This window comes from Rhincodon typus, chromosome 10 (genome assembly GCF_021869965.1).
Source record: "Rhincodon typus isolate 14 chromosome 10, sRhiTyp1.1, whole genome shotgun sequence".
NCBI classification, from domain to species: Eukaryota; Metazoa; Chordata; class Chondrichthyes; order Orectolobiformes; family Rhincodontidae; genus Rhincodon; species Rhincodon typus.
The window spans coordinates 36,907,275-36,926,777 of NC_063341.1; the positions used below are offsets into that span (position 1 = coordinate 36,907,275).

At 40.3% G+C, this 19,503-nt stretch overlaps 1 protein-coding gene across 1 annotated transcript in view; it reads left to right on the forward strand.

Moving 5' to 3' along the window:
* Positions 1 to 303: 303 nt before the first annotated feature.
* mysm1 (Myb-like, SWIRM and MPN domains 1) overlaps positions 304 to 19,503 on the forward strand; it is a gene marked incomplete at its 5' end in the record, with an annotated part of 70,031 nt that continues 50,831 nt past the window's right edge. The window contains 3 exons of the mRNA XM_048602086.1: positions 304 to 383; positions 1,328 to 1,405; positions 9,809 to 9,838. Of these exons, the coding sequence (XP_048458043.1) occupies positions 304 to 383; positions 1,328 to 1,405; positions 9,809 to 9,838 (188 nt within the window). The remainder of the gene's footprint in view (positions 384 to 1,327; positions 1,406 to 9,808; positions 9,839 to 19,503) is intronic.

The following is a 19,503-nucleotide window of genomic DNA, read 5'->3' on the forward strand; positions in this document are numbered from 1 at the left end:
TCCCATACAGGGGTTTAATTTTAAAGATCTAACCTATAGACATTTCCTGTACTTATGTGTGGTGACGTTATATTGTCCTGCATTGTGTTCCAACTTGCATTCAAATTGAAATGCAAACGGACTCCAGAATGGAATGCACTTGCAATGTGTGGACTGCCTGTAGTTATTCTCCTGTTGTCGGAAATTGTAGACACAAATTTCTTCAGATCTAGCACTCAGAAACAACAAAGAAGTACATTCTCAAGTCATTTGCTGTTTATTGAAGGATAAATTTTAATTTTTTTGCATTTTCATTGTTCTTTCTTTTTACAGTCCTGGACTCTGGATAGCTCTCTTAGTGAAGAGAATAGAGCTGCTATTGAGAAGATGTTACAGGAGGAAGAGTATCCTTTTTGTTGGCAGTGTTACTGTAGAGATTCATGTCACTGGAGTTAGATATAGCTATGGTGGTAGAAAATCTTTCTCTTTTAATGCAACAGAAGTCCCAGTTTCAGACTTTATCTTTCTTTACTTTGCCTTTATGTTTAATGACTCCTAATCCTGAGAAATTTGAACTGTCTAAACTCAGTATTTCTCCATTTTCTTTACTTTGATTCTTACTTAATTTCATCCCTTCATGTCAACTTTGCATTTCCATGACCATTCTTCTGATCTCAATCTTAGGTATGATCTTAGTATCTTTGAGGTCTGCACCACTGAATTAATTACTTCTGAGCAATTCCCCGTCTCTCTTGTGTCCAAATTTCATTCTTTGGGTTTATCCCATTATCGTCAACCTGCTCTACTGAAAAACTGTCTCCATGACAGTTTTCTTTTTCCTCCATTTCCTGAAGAGATTGATTCCTTGCATATGGTTCCCTAGACACTGCTGTCCAGCATTACTTTACTCAGGTGTTGATTCCTATAATGGAAGTCTGGCCAGTAAGTGTTCTTGTCAATTTCACATAGAGGAGCATTGTAGCCAGGCCCAAATCCGTGCATCCATACTTGCTGAAAAGCAGTCCAAGTGGAGCACTTTCTCTTGCTTAACCTGATTAGTTCATATCCTCTCCCCAATTCTGAATGGGATTGGCCAAATCGCCACAGACCTGTAATTAAACATAGGATCTTCCTACTGAGGCATTAGCAGACTCTTCTTTCTTATTAAGGTAGCTCTATGAAGAATTCACTTATAAAACTGAAGCAAATATTAAAGCTATTCAATGATAAAATGGTTCACGAATACAGCTTGTATGTGATCAAGTTGTAATCTTTTGTACCCTGAAGTAGTATTTCTTCATAGCGTAACTCATTTTTTGTTTATTTTTGTTCCTTAACCACTTGCTAGATACTATCTGACAGGGAAAAAGCATCGACAAAACAGCTGGCCTGATCACCAAGAGAGTGAGAAAATACATGTGAAAAGGTGAATTGTATAGTAAATATATTGTATTATAAATACAAGAGTAAATATTCATCCTCAAAGCGTATAATGTATTACTTTTAAGTGAACTTTAAATTAAATCTGTCTCTTTTAAGTTGCCTAATAAAATGCAATAATACCAGAAAATATATTTGAGTTAATACACATGATGCGTGTAAGGGGATGCCCTGTTTGCTAGTTTGTTAATCCAGAGACCCAGGTAATATTTTGAAGACCGGGGTTCAAATCCTGCCATGGCAGATGGTGGAATTTGAATTCAATAAAAACAATCTGCAATTAAGAGTCTAATAATGACCATGAATCCATTGTTGATTATTTGAAACACCCATCTGGTTCAATAACGTCCTTTAGGGAAGGAAACTACCATCCTTACCTGGTCTGGCCTACATGGTGACTCCAGACATGCAGCACACATGGTGACTCTTAACTGCCCTCTGGACAATTAGAGATGGGCAATAAATGCTGGCTCAGCCAGTCACGCCCTCCTCCTGTGAATGAATAAATACCTATATTTAAGGTTGGTTAAAATTAAATAAAATAAATATAAAATAAAATAAAATAATCCTGTTGGATCAGTGCTTTCATCCACTGGAGAGTTGACCAAAATCTCATCTTCCAAATCAAAACTTCAGATTCATTCTCAGTCCTGTGATAAATTAACTATTCTCAAATGAGTTCTATAATATATAGAATTTATATACTTCAGTCTAGAGAAGCTAGAGTGACTGTGTTTCAGAAGGGAGCATTGCTCAAGGTTAGCTTGTAATGTTTTAAGGTTAAAAATGTGCACAGGATCGAACTTGATTATGAACTTTCTGCAATCAAATAACGTGCTCATATTAACTCTTATCATTTATAATTGAATAATAGTTATTATAGTGAGGTAGTGGAATGTACCCAACACCACAAAAAGCAGTACTTTCAGGCAAGATAGAAGGGAAAGAAAGATGAGATGAAACATGAACTCCAGAACCTATTCTATTGTTTTCACAAATGTATGAATGTTAAGTGTATTACTAGTTAGTATAATTTACATAATGTCAACTAAATTCTTGCTTTGCAGAATGTTGAAACATTCGATGGTTTCTTTATGTATTAATGAAAGGAAAATCTAGAAAATTGGAATAATTATAACACAAAAGGAAGCTATTCCAGCCTATGCCCATGTCAGCTCTCTGCAAGGCAAACTCACTCACTGCTAATCTGCCTTTTCTGTAGCTCAGCAAAGACTTTTTTCTTCAGGTGATTATCAGTCCTCCTCTAAGGCCATTCTAGACCTTAACCAGTCCCAGTGTAAGAAAGTTTTGTCTCATGCTGCTATTGCTCTTTTACCTGTTGCTTTAAATTGGACTCTGATCTTTCTACCAACAGAAACCTACTCTCTCCAGACCCTTGATGGTTTGAACATCTCCTTTTAATCTCTTCACTTCTTCACAGCTTCACTTCTCCAATTTATTCATATGACAGAAGTTCTTTGTCTCTGGAAACCTTCTCAAATCTTTTCTGCAACTTCTCTAAAGCTATCACATTCTCCCTGAAGTCTGATGCCTATGATTGTGCAATTGAGGGTAAAATAATGTTTTATGCAGAATAAAAAGTGAAAAAAATGACGGATGCTATAAATCAGAAACAAAAACAAAAGTTGCTGGAAAAGCTCAGCAGGTCTGGCAGCATCTGTGAAGAGAAATCAGAGTTAACGTTGTGGGTCCGGTGACCATTCCTTAGAACCAGTTCTAATAAACCGGACCCAAAACGTTAACTCTGATTTCTCTTCACAGAATCTGCCAGACCTGTTGAGCTTTTCCAGCAACTTCTGTTTTTGTTAATGTTTTATGCAGGTTTATTTTATCTTCCTTATTTTTGTATTCTGTGCCTCAGGATCTCTATTACCACTTTCTTAACCTGCCCTGCCGCCTTCAGTGATTTGAGCATGTATACCCCAAGGGCTGTGGGCTCCTGAACCCTTTTTAAAATTATACCTTTTATATAGTATTTCCTGTTTTCGTTGTTCCTACCAAAATGATTTATTTATTCATTTACATTGCTTCAATCTGCAATTTTTTTCTTTTATCATTGGTTGTCTTCCCACAAAAAGTGCTACTAGTGCTCTTTGAACTCTGTCTGCTAAGTATTCACTGGAAAAATCCAGTGGTTAACTTTCTTTCTAACCTTGCCAGTTCACAACCCACTTCTGCATTATACTTAATGTCTTCTGAGGGGTGAATCTTAATGTCAATAGAGACCAAAAGCATCGCTGATAAACATGGTGCACTTTGCTAAGGTTTTTGGTCAAGTTGATTCAGTTTAAAAAAAGTACTTTGCTATTGTTGCTAACTGTCAGAACTTGGCTGCAGAAGAGCAGTATAAAACCAGCCACAGGAATGGCCTTGCCTTTGATGTTCGTAGAAAGAGAAATGGTTGAGAGTGAAATCTTTGCACTATAACGTATTACGAGCAGACGTCCATGTTAGATTGTTTTCTGCATTTGTTCTCAAGTGCAATATGCCATTTTGCCAATTTGCTGTGGGGGGAAAAAAAAAGTAATAGAATACAAATATATCTCCTCTGTTATCCTTGTATCCTTTTTAGGCTTTGAGTTTGTTTTTCTGTCAAGCTATTGCATAGGATTCTTTTTAGATTTAAGCTATTGCTGTCAAATTTTTGGTACAGGCATTAACTGAAGTTGCACAATCCAATGACCAACAAATTTAGGACAAGGTACCTTGCAACTTTGAGTTTCAAGTAACACAAATATACACATCCATTCCTCTCCTATTTCTTAATCTATATTCTGTGCTTTCTTCCTGCAGCAGTTGTGGTTTTATGCCCTTCTCCACGTACCTTTCTTGTTATTAGTACCTGGGATTTGGGTATCACTAACTCCACCAGCATTATTACCGATCAGCATAGAAAGTGTTGCTACTGCAGTCCTTGTGGTGTAGGTGTACTCACACCACTGTTAGGAAGAGATTTCCATGATTTTAACCCAGTTATAGTGAGGGTACTGCTGTGTAGCCCTTGGCAGATGTTGCAGGTGGTGATGTTCTCATTTATTTGCTGCCCTTGTCCTTCTAGGTGTTAGCGCCGTGGGTTTAGAAGGTGCTGTCCAATAACATAAGAACATAAGAACTAGGAGCAGGAGTAGGCCATCCGGCCCCTTGAGCCTGCCCCGCTATTTAATAAGATCATGGCTGGTCTTTTTGAGACTCAGCTCCACTTACCTGCCCACTCACCATAACCCTTAATTCCTTTACTGTTCAAAAATTTATCTAGCCTTGCCTTAAAAACATTCAGCGAGGGAGCTTCAACCACTTCACTGGCAGGGAATTCCACAGATTCACAACCCTTTGGGTGAAGAAGTTCCTCCTGACCTCAGTCCTACATCTGCTTCCCTTTATTTTGAGGCGATGCCCTCTAGTCCTAGTTTCACCTGCTCGCGGAAACAACCTCCCTGCCTCCACCTTATCTATTCCCTTCATAATCTTGTATGTTTCTATAAGATCTCCCCTCATTCTTCTGAATTCCAATGAGTATAATCCCAGTCTACTCAGTCTCTCCTCATAATCCAACCCTCTCAACTCTGGAATCAACCGAGTGAATCTCCTCTGCACCTCCTCCAGTGCTAGTATATCTCCTCTCAAGTAAGGAGACCAAAACTGCACACAGTACTCCAGGTGTGGCCTCACCAGGACCCTATACAGCTGCAGCATAGCCTCCCTGTTTTTAAACTCCATCCCTCTAGCAATGGCAGACAAAATTTGCCTTTTTAATTACCTGCTGCACCTGCAATCCTACTTCTAACGATTCATGCACAAGGACACCCAAGTCCCTTTGCACAGCAGCGTGCTGCAATTTTTTACCATTTAAAACATAGTCCATTTTGCTGTTATTCCTACCAAAATGGATGACCTCACACTTATCAACATTGTGCTCCATCTGCCAGACCTTTGCCCACTCACTTAGACTATCTGTATCCCTCTGCAGATTTTCAGTGTCTTCTGCACACTTTGCTCTACCACTCACCTTAGTGTCATCTGCAAATTTTGACACACCACACTTAGTCCCCAACTCTAAATCATCTATGTAAATTGTAAACAATTGCGGTCCCAACACTGATCCCTGAGGCACACCACTAGCCACTGACCGCCAACCAGAAAAACACCCATTTACTCCAACTCTTTGCTTTTTACTGGTCAACCAGTAGATCCTCGATCAGTTGTTGCAGGATCGTCTAAATGGTATGCATCGCTGTCATAAATGCCAGTGAGGGTGGTGGATGGGGGTCAGTAAAATGGGCTGCTCTATCCTGGAATTGTCAAATTTCTTGAGTGTTGTTGGAGCTACTCAAGCCCAGGAGAGAATACCATCCTGACTCCTGAATTTGCCTTGTAGATGGTGGACAGGCTTTGAGTTCTCAGGAAATGAATTACTTCCACAAAATTCCAACATTTTGATCTGCTGTTGTTGCCACAGCACTTACTTGGCTTGTCCAGTTCAGTTTCTAATAAATGGTAATACCAGGATGTTTATAGTGGGGATTTCGGTAATGGTAATGCCGCTGAATATTAAGGGGCGATGGATATTCTTTTGTTGGAGATGGCTGTTGCCTGGCACTTGTGTGTTGAGCATGTTACTTGTGACTTATAAGCCCAAACCGGAATGCTTTTCGGACACATTCTGCTTTAGTATCTGAAGAGTCATGAATGGTACTAGACTCTGTGGTTGGTTTGCTCGCCGAGCTGGTTTGTTGGTTCGCAGACGTTTCATTACCCTGCTGGGTAACATCATCAGTGCAGCCTCCGATGAAGCGCTGTTGTGTTTTACCGCCTGGTATTTAAACTCTGGGGTCTATTGGATTTGATTACCTCATTTCGGTTTTTCTTTCGCAGTGGTGTATATATAGGGTCTAGTTCTATGTGTTTATTGATGGCCTTCTTGGTGGAGAACTAGGCCTCTAGGAATTCCCGTGCTTGTCTCTGTTTGGCCTGTCCGAGGACCCTGGTGTTGTCCCAATCGAACTGGTGGTTCTCCTTATCTGTGTGAATGGAGATGAGTGAGTATTGGTCATGTCTTTTTATTGCTAGTTGGTGTTCATGTACTCTTGTGGCCAATTTTCTTCCTGTCTGTCTACTGTAATGTTTGTCGCAGTCCTTGCATGGAATTTTGTATATTACATTGGTTCTGTCCATAGTTGGTAAGGGGTCTTTGGTTCGAGTTAGCAGTTGATGTAGGGTTGACGTGGGTTTCTGTGCTGTTCCGATGCCCAGTGGTCGTAGGAGTCTTATGGTCAGTTCGGATATGTTCTTGATGCATGGTAGCGTGGTGAGTCTGTTAGTGTGTGCAGTATCTTCCTGTTGTTGTTTGTGTGTTAGATATCGCCGGATCCAGCTGTTCGAGTACCTGTTGTCCTTAAATACACGGTGGGGGTATTATTCTTTTTGACATAGCTCTGTGTAGTCGCTTGTTTAAGTAGTGTTTTCACATAACTTCGTTTGTGGGTGTTGGAGTGGTTACTGTTGCAATTCAGTACTTGGGCAGTGTTTGTGGCTTTCCTGTGTACCTTCGTCAGGAATTCCCCGTCGGTCCTGCATTCTACCATGGCGTCCAGGAATGGGAGTTGTTCATTCTTTTTCTGTTCCCTGGCGAATTTAATGTCGGTGAGAGTGCTGTTTATTAGTTGGTGTGTCTCCTCTAGTTTGGCCCATTTGATGATGATGAAAGTGTCGCCCACGTATTGGATCCATAGTTTGGATCAGACTTGCGGAAGGGCCATGCTTTCGAGTCTCTGCATCACCGCTTCTGCTGTTAGATAGGTGACCCCCATGGGTGTCCCATTGATCTGTTCATAGATTTGGCCATTAAAGGTAAAGTGGGTGGTGAGGCATAGGTCCAGTAACTTCAGCATGTTGTCTGTGGAGATGGTGTCACTCGGGGAATTCCTAGAGGCCTTGTTCTCCACCAAGAAGGCCTTCAATAAACACATAGAACTAGACCCTATATATACACCACTGCGAAGGAAAAACCGAAATGAGGTAATCCAATCCAATGGACCCCAGAGTTTAAATACCAGGCGGGAAAACACGACAGCGCTTCATCAGAGAATGCACTGATAATGTTACCCAATAGGGTAATGAAACGTCTGTGAACTAACGAACCAGCTCGGCGAGTGAACCAACCACAACATCCACAATCCGAGCTACAAATCTACTCAAGAACCTTATGGTACTAGACATTGTATAATCATCAGTGAATATCCCCACCTCTGACCTCATGACGGAAGGATAAAGCAGTTGAAAATGGTTGGGCCTAGGACACTACTTTGAGGAGCTAAGGGTCTCCTGGTGCAGTGGTAGTGACCCACCCTCTGAGCCAGGAGGCCTGGGTTCAAGTCTCATCTGTTCCAGAGGTATGCAACAACATCTCTGCAAAGATTGGTTAGGAAAATAGTGCAGTAGTCAGTGCCTTCAGCCTATCTTGGTTTCAAATGGAGTGAATTGAATTTGTAGAAGGCTGGTGTATGTGAAGCTGGGTTCCCTTAAAGGAGATCGCAGTGGATCATTCACTTGACGTTTCTGACTGAAGATGGTTGTAGATGCTTCAGCCCTGTCCTCTTCACTGAAGTGCTGGGATCACACATCAATGATTCTGGGGATATTTCTGGAGCCTGTTCCTCCTATCAGTTATTTAATTGACCACCACCATTTGCAATTGTGCCAGAACCGCAGAGCTTAGATCTGATTCACTGATTGTGGATCACTTAGCTCTGCGTATTATACGCTATTAATGCTATGTGGCTTATTAGCTCATTGGTAACTTATATGTCAAAAATACATTTGATATTTTATTGAAATTGTTTTCTTTGTTCAAGTTGTTTTATGGGATGAGAGTAAAAGCCTAATTTATGTAAGATTTTAATGCAAGGTTGAAAATGGACTTTGTGACCAATTGTTAAGAAAAATGCTTTTTACAGTACTGATATAGAAAGGCTCAAGTCCTTTTTGTGTGCTAGTAAATCATTTAATTAACACTCGCAACTGGTTTCTGTGATTGAACATTTTCTCCTCAGCAAAAATTGTTCTGTCGCTAGTGTAAATAGTAGAATGTTCAGAATTGTGCACCGGAATGTTTATTAAGAAATTAATCATTGGATGTAGGCAACAGCATCATATGGCCAACATGTTCTGTAAAGGTCACTGTTTAACTAAAGGGGAAAATTCTTGTATGTTCAACTGATGTATGTCACTGAGTGGCAAAACTTGAGTACTTATACAACAACCTTGTAATTAAGATACTGTTAGCAGTTAAATAATTTAAGGGCTGAATAGGAGCTGCTTTATTCTCACCTCTACCAATCTTATATGGATGCATACTTAGTTTAAATACTTCTAGTGGGGTGAAATACTTATGGTTACAGTTTAGGATAAGCATTTATCTAGACAGCAAAATGACAAACTGTCAAAATTTAAAAGCTACATAATAAGTTTGTGGATGTGAACGCTTTGAGTTCCTGATCTAACCTGCGTAACCCATGAAAGGTGCTGACTGAAGACCATCTGCATCAAAAGGAAATAATTTGGAAATACTTTCTTTGACCTCAGCATAGTTGGTTTAAGTGCTTGTGGGATGGGAGGAGGAGACCTATTGAACTATCAGCAGTAACATTTAAGGATTTTGATGTAAAACATATCAACATTTTCAAAAAAAATTGCTATGCAATTGAGTATTATGTACAGATTTGGCCTCTTTATTTAAAATAAAGGACATAAATGCATTATAAGCAATTCAGAGAAAGTTCACTTGTCTGATACCAGGTTCTGGAGACAGGTTATCCTCTAAGGGAAGGTTGGACGGACTGGACTTCCATCCATTGAAATTTAGAGGTGATCTTTTCAGAACCTATATAATGGTGAGAGGATTTGACAGGGTAAATACTGTGAAGATATTTCTACTTATGGGAGTGACTAGAATTAGTTTAAAATTATGGAGTCTTCTACTTAGGACAAGCCTGAGAAAATTTCTTTTTTCCCTCGGAGGATTTGGGTCTTTGAGACTCTTTTCCATAGAGCAGTGGAGGTGAAGTATTTCAAAGTAGAGGTAAATAGATTCTAGACTAACAGGAGAGTCACAGGTTATTGGAGGTAGATTGGGTTGTGGAGCTGAGACCACTTTTAGATCAACAAAAATCTTATTGAATGATGAAGGAGGCTTGAGGAACCAATCAGCCTACTCCTAATTCCTATGTTTATAAGTTTGTAAATGTTGCTTAGTAAAGCAATACTAACTACTTAATCGTGATGGTACTAATTTACAGCTTTGTTTTCTTGCTGAAAATTCTCTTTATTTTCTGTTCTTATGCATTGACCTTTACTCCTATTCTTACCACAGTATTCGTCAGAAGAAAGCTGTGAAAAGCCGGTATGTATAATTTGCTGTACTTAAATATTTATTTAAAAGCTCTGTTTTCTCCAAGGCAAATTGATTTGTCATGTATTTAAAAAAAAATCTGCTGGTTTACTCTGTTAAATATGTTCATTCATATATCTATATTTTTAATAGGAATTTATTTTCTTTATGCAAATTCTGGGTACACTTCAGGAAGACAAAAGGAGCTTTGGTTTCTTTTTATTCATTCACGGGATATGGGCATCACTGGCTAGGCCAGCATTTATTGTCAGTCCCTAATTAACCAGAGGACAGTTAAGGATTAACCACATTGCTGTGGGTCTGAAGTCACACGTAGGCCAGACCAAGTAAGGATAGCAGTTTCCTTCCCTAAAGTATATTAGTGACCAGATAGGTTTTTCAGGCAACTAACAATGGTTTCATGGTCCCCGTTAAACTCTTAATTCCTGATTTTTGAACCTGGTCCCCAGAACACTACCTGGATCTCTAGATTAATAGATTAGTGATGATACTACTGGGCCATCATCTCCCCAGACAGGCACAGAAGAGATTTCCAAGAATTACTCCCAGGATAATTCTGGAGTAGAGAAAACCAAGAGGGAAGATTTGATGTAAATATTTGAAGAGCTTAGATAAATGGATACATGGTGTTTCCAATGGCCGAAGGGTTGATAACTAGAGACTCAAAAGTGATCGGCAAAGGAAGCAGAGGCAACGTTATGAAAAACAATGCAACAAGTGAAGAAGTGGTTAGGATTTGGGGTCTACTGTTGGACTGAGTGGATGCAGATTCACTGGTGGTCCTTCAAAGGAAATTGGATGAGTACTTCAAGAAAAAAAATGAGATGGAGAAAAAGCAAGGAAGTGAAACTAACTGCTTCAGTGCAAAGTTAACAGGTCAAATGACATCCGTCTGTGCTGTGCTATTCTGTGATCCTATATCACTAATTCTCAAGTCCTTACCTTTATAAAATTTTATCCGTGCGTGCAAGTATTTCCACTAAGTGTTCTGTCTCATTTAGAGTCATAGAGACATAGAGCAGAGAAACAGTTCCTTCTGTCCAACTCGTCCATGCTGACCGGATATCCTATATAAATCTAGTCCCATTTGCCAGTATTTGGCCCATATCCCTCTTAAACCCTTCCTATTCATATACCCATCCAGATGCCCTTTAAATGTTGTAATTATACCAGCCTCCACAACTTCCTCTGGCAACTCACTTCCATACACGCAACACCCTCTGCGTGAAAAAGTTGCCCCTTAGGCTCTTTTTATATCTTTTCCCTGTCACCTTAAACCTGTACCCTCTAGTTTTGGACTCACCCACCCTGGGGAAAAGACCTTGCCTATTGACCCTACCTATGCCCCTCTGTAAGGTCACCCCTCAGCCTCTGACACTCTAGGGAAAAAAGCCCCAGCCTATTCAGGCTCTCCCTAAAGCTCAAACCTTCAACCCTAGCAACATTCTTGTAAATCTTTTCTGAACCCTTTCTTGTTTCACAACATCCTTCCTATAGGGGGGAGACCAGAATTGAAGGCAATATTCCAAAAGTGGCCAAACCAATGTCCAGTGCAGCCACAGCATGATCTCCCACCTCCAATACTCAATGCACTGACCAATAAAGGCAAACGTACCAAATGCCTTCTTCATTATCCTTATCTTCTTGAGACTCCACTTTCAAGGAACTATGAAATTGCACTCCAAGGTTTCTTTATTCAGCAACACTCCCCAGAGTGTTACCATTAAGTGAATAAGTCCTGCCCTGATTTGCCTTTCCAAAACACAGCACCTCACGTTCATCTAAATTAATCTCCATCTACTGCTCACTGGCCCATCTAATCAATATTCCCTTGTACCCTGTGGTAACCTTCTTCGCTGTCCACTACACCTCCAATTTTAATGTCATCTGCAAACTTACTGACTATACTTCCTATGTTCACATCCAAATCATTTATATAAATGACAAGAAGCAGTGGACCCAGCCCCGATCCTTGTGGCACACCACTGGCCTCCAGTCTGAAAAGCAACCGTCCACCACTACCCTCTGTCTTCCACCTTTGAGCCAGTCCTGTATCCAAATTGCCAGTTCTCCCTGTATTCCATGTGATCTAAACTTGCTAACCAGTCTACCATGAGGAACCTTATTGAACACCTTACTGAAGTCCATATAGATCACATCCACCGCTCTGCCCTCATCAATCCTCTTTGTCAGTTCTTCAAAGAACTCAATCAAACTAGTGAGACACGAATTACCACGCACAAAGGCATATAGACTATCCTTAATCATAGAACATAGCACCGTACAGCACAGGAACGGGCCCTTCGACCCACATTGTTGTACTGAACACCAAATGAAACTAATCCCTTCTGCCTGCCATTGGTCCATATCCCTCCATTCGTTGCATATTCATGTGCATTTCCAGAGTCCTAACGCGCTCTGTAAAAAAAAAAAAAAATGCCCCTCATGTCTTCTTCAAACTCTTCCTCCTCTAACCTTAAATGCATGCCCACTAGTATTAGACATTATAACTCGGGGAGAGAGATTCTGATTGTCAACCCTATCTATGCATCTCATAATTTTATAGATTTCTATCAAGGCTCCCCTCAGCCTGCACCACTTGAGAAAACAACCTGAGTTTTTCTAGCCTCTAATCCAGGCAGCATCCTGGTGAACCTCTTCTGTACCCTCTCCAAAGCCTCCACATCCTGCTTGTAATGTGGCAACCAGAATTAAACACAATACTCATAAGTGTGGCCTAACCAAAATCTTACAAAGCTGCAACATGACATCCTGACTCTTGTCCTCAATTCCCCGAACAATAAAGGCAAGCATGCCGTACACCTTCATTACCACCCTATCTAGTTGCGTGGCCAATTTCAGGGAGCTATGGACTTTAACCCCAAGATCCTTCTGTACATCAGTGCTGTTCAGGGTCTTGCCATTTTTGCTTAACATTTGATCTCCAAAAGTGCAGCACCTCACACTTACCCGGATTAAACTCCATCTGCCATTTCTCCACCCATATCTGCAACTGATGTATATCCCGCTGTATTCTTTGGCAACCCTCCACACTATCCACAACTCCACTGATCTTTGTATCGTTTGTGAACTTACTGATCCACCCATCTACATTTTCATCCAAGTCATTTATATGCATCGCAAACAGCAGAGGTCCCAATACGGATCCCTGTGTAACACCACTAGTCATGGACCTCTAGCCTGAAAAACAACCTTCCACCACTAACCTCTTGTCTTCTATGGGCAAGCCAATTCTGATTCCACGCAGCCAAATCACCGTGGATCCCATGCATCTTGATCTTCTGGTTGAGCCTACCATGACGGACCTTGTCAGAAGCCTTACTAAAATCCATGTAGACAACATCCACTGCTCTACCCTCGTTGATCACCTTTGTCACCTCCTCGAAAAATTCAACCAAGTTACTAAGACATGACCTGCCCTGCACAAAGCCATGCTGACTGTCCCTAATTAGGCTATGCTTTTCCAAATGTGCGTAAATCCTATCCCTAAGAATTCTCTCCAATATCTTCCCAACCACCAAAGTGAGACTTACGGGTCTGCAGTTTCCTGGATTATCCCTATTTCCCTTCTTGAACACAGGGATAACATTAGCTGCTTACCAGTCCTCTGGGACCTCTCCAGTGACTAGAGAGGATACAAAGATCTCGGTCAAGGCCCCAACAATCTCCTCTCTTGCCTCTCTCAATAACCTGGGGTAGGTACAGGTCCATCCCTTTCCAAATACATATAAATCCTGTCCCTCAGGATTCCCTCCAACAACTTGCCCACCCCCGATGTCAGGCTCACTGGTCTATAGTTCCCTGGTTTTTCCTTACCACCTTTCTTAAATAGTGGCACACGTTAGCCAACGTCCAGTCTTCCAGCACCTCACCTGTGGCTATCAATGACATCTCAGCAAGGGGCCCAGCAATCTCTTCACTTGCTTCCCATAGAGTTCTAGGGTACACCTGATCAGTTGCTGGGGATTTATCCACCTTTATAGGTTTTAAGATATCCAGCATCACCACCTTTGTAATACGGACATTTTTCAAGACGTCGCTATTTATTTCCCCACGTTCTATGTCTTCCATTTCCTTCTCCACAGTAAACACTGATGCAAAATACTCATTTAGTATGTCCCCCATCTCCTGCGGTTCCACATGTAGGTGGCCTTGCTGATCTTTAAGGGGCCCTATTTTCTCCCTAAATACCTTTTTGTCCTTAATGTATTTGTAGAATCTCTTTGAATTCTCCTTAACTCTTCTTATCAAGGCAATTTCATGTCCCGTTTTTGCCGTTGAAGAAAACCTCAATTTCTGTAGTCATCCAGCATTCCCTGCACCTGTCAGTGTTGCCCTTCACCCTAACAGAAGCATACTGTCTCTGGATTCTTGTTATCTCATTTTTGAATGCTTCCAGTTTTCCACTCGTCGCTCTCCTGCGAACATCCACCGCCAATCAACTTTTGAAAGTTCTTGCCTAATACCATCAAAATTGGCCTTGAACTTTAACTTTTAGATCTGGTCAATCCTTTTCCATCACTATTTTAAAACTAATAGAGTTACAGTCACTGGTCCCAAAGCGCTCCCCCACTGAACATCAGTCACCTGCCCTGTCTTATTTTCCAAGAATAGGTCAAGTTTTGCATCTTCCCTGGTGGGTACATCCACGTACTGAATCAGAAAGTTTTCTTGTGCACACTTAACAAATTCCTCTATCCAAGCCCTAAACGCTATTGGCAGACCCAGTCTATGTTTGGAAAACAGAAGTCCCCTACTACAAGCACCCTATCATTCTCACAGATAACTGAGACCTCCTTACAAATTTGTTTCTCAATTTCCCGCTGACTTGTTGAGGGGTCTGTAGTACAATTCCAATACAGTGATCATCCTTTCTTATTTCTCAATTCCACCCAAATAACTTCCCTGGACATATTCCCAGGAATATCCTCTCTAAAAACAGCAGTAATGTTATCCTTAATCAGAAACGCTACTCCCTGCCTCTCTTGCTCCCCTTTCTGTTAGCATCTATATCTTGGAGCATGAAGCTGCTAGTCCTGTCCATCCCTGAGCTCTGTATTTGCTATGATATCCCAGTCCCATGTTCTCAACCATGCCCTCAGTTCATCTGCCTTGCCTGTTAGGCCTCTTGCATTGAAATAAGTACAGTTTAATTTATCAATCCTATCTCGCTCTCTGCTTTATTCCTGCCTACCCTGACTGTTTGACTTACTCCTTTTCCCAACTGTATCAATCTCAGACTGCCCTCTGTCCTCACTATCTCCCTGGGTTCCACCTGCACCCCCACCACTTCCTAGTTTAAATTCTCCCAAGCAGTTCTAGCAAAATCTCCCTGCCAGTATATTAGTCTCTTTCCAGTACAGGTACAATCTGTCCTTCTTATACAGGTCTCTCTACACCAGAAGAGATTCCAATGATCCAAAAATGTGAATCCTTCTCCCTTGCACCAGCTCCTCAGTCAAGTATTCATCTGCTCTCTCCTCCTATTCCTACCCACACTAGTTCGTGGCACCAGGAGTAATCCAGATATTACTACCCTCAAGGACCTCTTTTTTTAAATTCCTGCCTAACTTCCTATATTCTCTCGTCGGAATCTCATTCTTATCTCTTTCCATGTTGTTAATTCCAATGTGTACAACAACCTCCTACTGGTCCCTCTCCCCTTTGAGAATATTCTGCACCCTCTCCAAGAAATCCTTGATCCTGGCACCAGGGAGATAACACACTGTTCTGATGTCTCGCTGTCGGCCACAAAACATCTGTCTGTGCCTCTGACTGGAGAGTCCCCTCTCACAATCGATCGCTTGGAACCTGATGTACCCCTCACTACAGTAGAGCCAGTCTCAGTACCAGCAATGTGGCTGTCAGTGCTACATTCCCAGGAGGGTCCATCACCCCCTACATTTTCCAAAACAGCATACTTGTTTGAGATGGGGATAGCCACAGGAGACGCCTGCACGACCTGCCTCCCTCGCCTACATTTCCTGGAGGAAACCCATCTACCTGACTGTATCTTCAGTTTATCTCCCTTCCTGCAACTGCCATCCATCACACCCCCAGCTCCTGTAAATTCCTCATTGCCTCTAACTGCCATTTCAACCGATTTATGCGATCCGATAGACATCCTGCAGACATAATCATCAGTAACATGGATACTCTCCCTAATCTCCCACATCCAACAGGAAAAGCACATCACTCCACTAAAGGCCATCTTCGCACCTTAACAATCTATAGATCCAGAAAATAGCACAATCTTACTGCTATAAAATCATTGCTCCAAGCTAACTTAGTACCTATATTTTATATTTTTAAGGTTTAATCAAGAGACAGATCTCAATAAAAACATATAACCAAAAAGAACCCACTCTACTCACAATTATAGATTTAACAAAAAACTCGCCCCTTAGCTGCTCCCCTGCTGTGATCTCCCCACACAGGTTTCTCCAAGGATAGCTGTGAATTTTGCTGTTTGTTTATTTTTCTTAGACAAACTCCAATGTCCAGAGGTACTTAAAAATCAAACTGCAGAGGCAGTAGCTGTGAAGTTTAACTGCTGGGTCAGACAGCAATGTAGGTTTCTTTCTCTGTTGATTCACTTCCCACCATGTGGTCGCTGCCTGACTTACTTCCTCCTTTTTTAAACTGCCATTGTTTTGATCTCTTCCCTCCCCCCCCCCAAAATTTCCAAAACAATGCAACAGCTTATAAAACTGTAATTTTTGCGCCTAGAATTCGAAGAAGTCAGCTCCAACGCTCCAAAACCACAATTGTCTCCTGTCTTCCATCTTGAATTACCCAGAATCCTTTGAAGCACGTTATTGGAAGTACTTCTTTATCTCTCAAGACACTGTAGATGGGCACTGTACTTCAAAGGATAAGCTAACTCCATGCCTGGGGATGAATGGACATGGGACAACGGGTTTAATTCCATTCTCAATTTTTAAAAAATCATGCTTTCTGATGTATTGACCATTGGGGAATTTAACAGGAAATGCAAGCAGGTGTGCACTATTTTTAATACATTAGTAGCCAATCAAAGGTAAGGAGAAATGATTAATGGAGCTGAAGAGGAAAGGGCAAATATAGTAGTTCTTCATAACAGAAGGAGTGAAGGTAGAATAATTTTAATTTTCATCTGTCCCTTATATTCCTCCCCTTTCCTTTTTTTTTCCATCTTCTAATTTCTCCTTTCTCCTCTTCTTTCTCCTGTCCCATTTATTACCTCAATTCCTTCTTCCTCTCCCTTTTCCTTGGAGCTTAGCATTTGAACTGTCCATGTGCATAATTGAACTGTTTGGTGAATACTGGTCCAATCTCCAGTAGAAGTAATTCTACTCAGCAGATCTCCTACAGTCCTAATTTTCGCAGGTCTTGTCTGCAAGCTTATTGGTCATTCCTAAAACACTTACAGCTGGATTATGAATTAAAGTGGTACATAATTCTAACGTGTCCTGTGGGATACCACTGGTAACCAATCTCCAAATAGATCCATTTAAGACCACTGTCTGCCTGCAGGTTTTCAGATTAATATTAATTCCACAATACCCTATTTGGAAAGAAGCCTGTCATCAAAAGCTTTCTAAAAGGTACACAATATTCTTCATTTACCAACCTGGTTACTTCAAAAAGTCCAGTTAAGTTGATAGGATAAGATATTCATTCCTGGAAGCCAAGTTTTCTATGTTAATCGTCATATGTTACATCCTTAATGATTCCCTTGAGCATCTTGCCTGTTACTTATGTCAAGCTAATAGACTTTTGTTACCAGTCTTCCTTTCCAGAAACATTAGCTTCTTATGTAACTGTGTGCATTGAAGTTATTAGTGGATTGTAACTAATTACAGTCAAGTTAAACCAGTGCAAATAATGAATTAATTTATTTTTTTTCTGAGCTGCAAGTGTTTCCCTAACTAGTTATAGAGTTTAGTCATCAGCTTTTCAATGGACATAGACATGTTTTGTGGATATATTGGACATTTATTTGCATCAATTTAACTTTACTGTTATTAGCTGCACCCCACAGTTTTGATTCTCCATTTGCAGTGCTGAGGGAGTAAACTCTATGGGATGAGGCTGTAAATGGAGGCCAAGTTTGCACTCAGGTCACCTTAAAAAAACACTACTTTGAAGGAGGGTAGGGAAGTTATCCCCAGTGTTCTGACTGATGTTTGTCTCTCAATCAACATAACTAGAGCAGATTATCTGGTTGTTTGCACATTTCTGTTTGTGGAAGCTTGCTGCAATCAAATTGGCTGCCACGTTTCCTTAATTACAACATCAATTCAAAAATATTTCATTGGCTGTGAAATGCTTTGGGATGTCCTGAGGTCATGGTAGATGCTATGTAAATAAAGATTTGACATGTCTTTCAAAAAGTATAACAGTAGTACTGAATAAATGAAATAACATTTTTTTTTAGTTTAAATTGGTCATGTTTGTCTTCCTGTAAAAATAAACCAGTCTTTGCATATCACTTGGTAGATTTGTAAACATAGGAAAATAATCCACCACATACTGGTACCTGTCTCACTGATTGCTGTTAACATTCTTCAGAAACAATGAAGTATTGCAGTAATTCCAAACAAAACAAATAAACATCTGCTGCTGTGCTTAGCTGCCTCGAGTGATTAATTTGGCTAAATTTCAGGAGAGCCTATGGGGTGCCGTGTTCCCTCATTACTTCGTGGTGTTGAGTAATTTAGGGTATCTGATGCAGGACACTTTGTATTGAACATTTAACAACTTCATACCCATTGACCTTAATCTGACTCAGTCCCTCCATTATAATGGTCACTGGAGCTGTATATTGGCAGATTTACATCAAACATAAATGCAGCAATACCAGACCTGATTTACTCAGGAACAAGATTACATTAGCGTCAAGAAAATCAGAAAAATAAATCTTATGTAATTGTAATTTTGAGTACTGTTGACTTACCATTAAAGAAAATGAAATATGATTCTTGTTTTGCAACATTTTCAACACATTTGCTTCAGTTTCAAGCACCAGTTTTGATGGGAACTCAAAGATTGAAGTTTGAATGCCACTGATTTTAAGATTTGCCTTTTATCTCTCTGTGCGATTTTTTTAAAAAAAGTGCACCTATGGGTAAAAAAGAGGCAACATTAAATGTCAGTTAAGTCAAATGGGACTCAATTGTGCTGCATAATTTAAAGACTTTTGTAGAATTATGAGCTGGGGACAGAAGACTAAACCTGAATTGTTTACATTTTTGTTTCAGATTAACAGGAAAATGTCATGCTCAATGTATCAATCATGTATGAGAAACAGCTAACCTGAATGTAATACTCCTGCACTATTTGTGGAATGTCAGGCCCTTTTTATACCATCTGAGAATTTTGAAAATACAGTTGCATTTTACTTTAATGAATTATCAAAGCAGTTAGTATTTCAGCTTATACTAACCAGCTAAAGAAATAATACTTTGCAGTTTTCTCAATAAACTGAAAACATTGTTAACCAACCACTTCTAAGGAAGAGTCATATCAGACTTGAAATGTTAATTCTATTTCTCTCTTTATAGATGCTGCTGAGTTTTCCCAGCCTTTTATGTTTTATACTTTAAAATGCTTTCTAACTTATGATTTACTGCTACAGTGGATGGAACTAAATT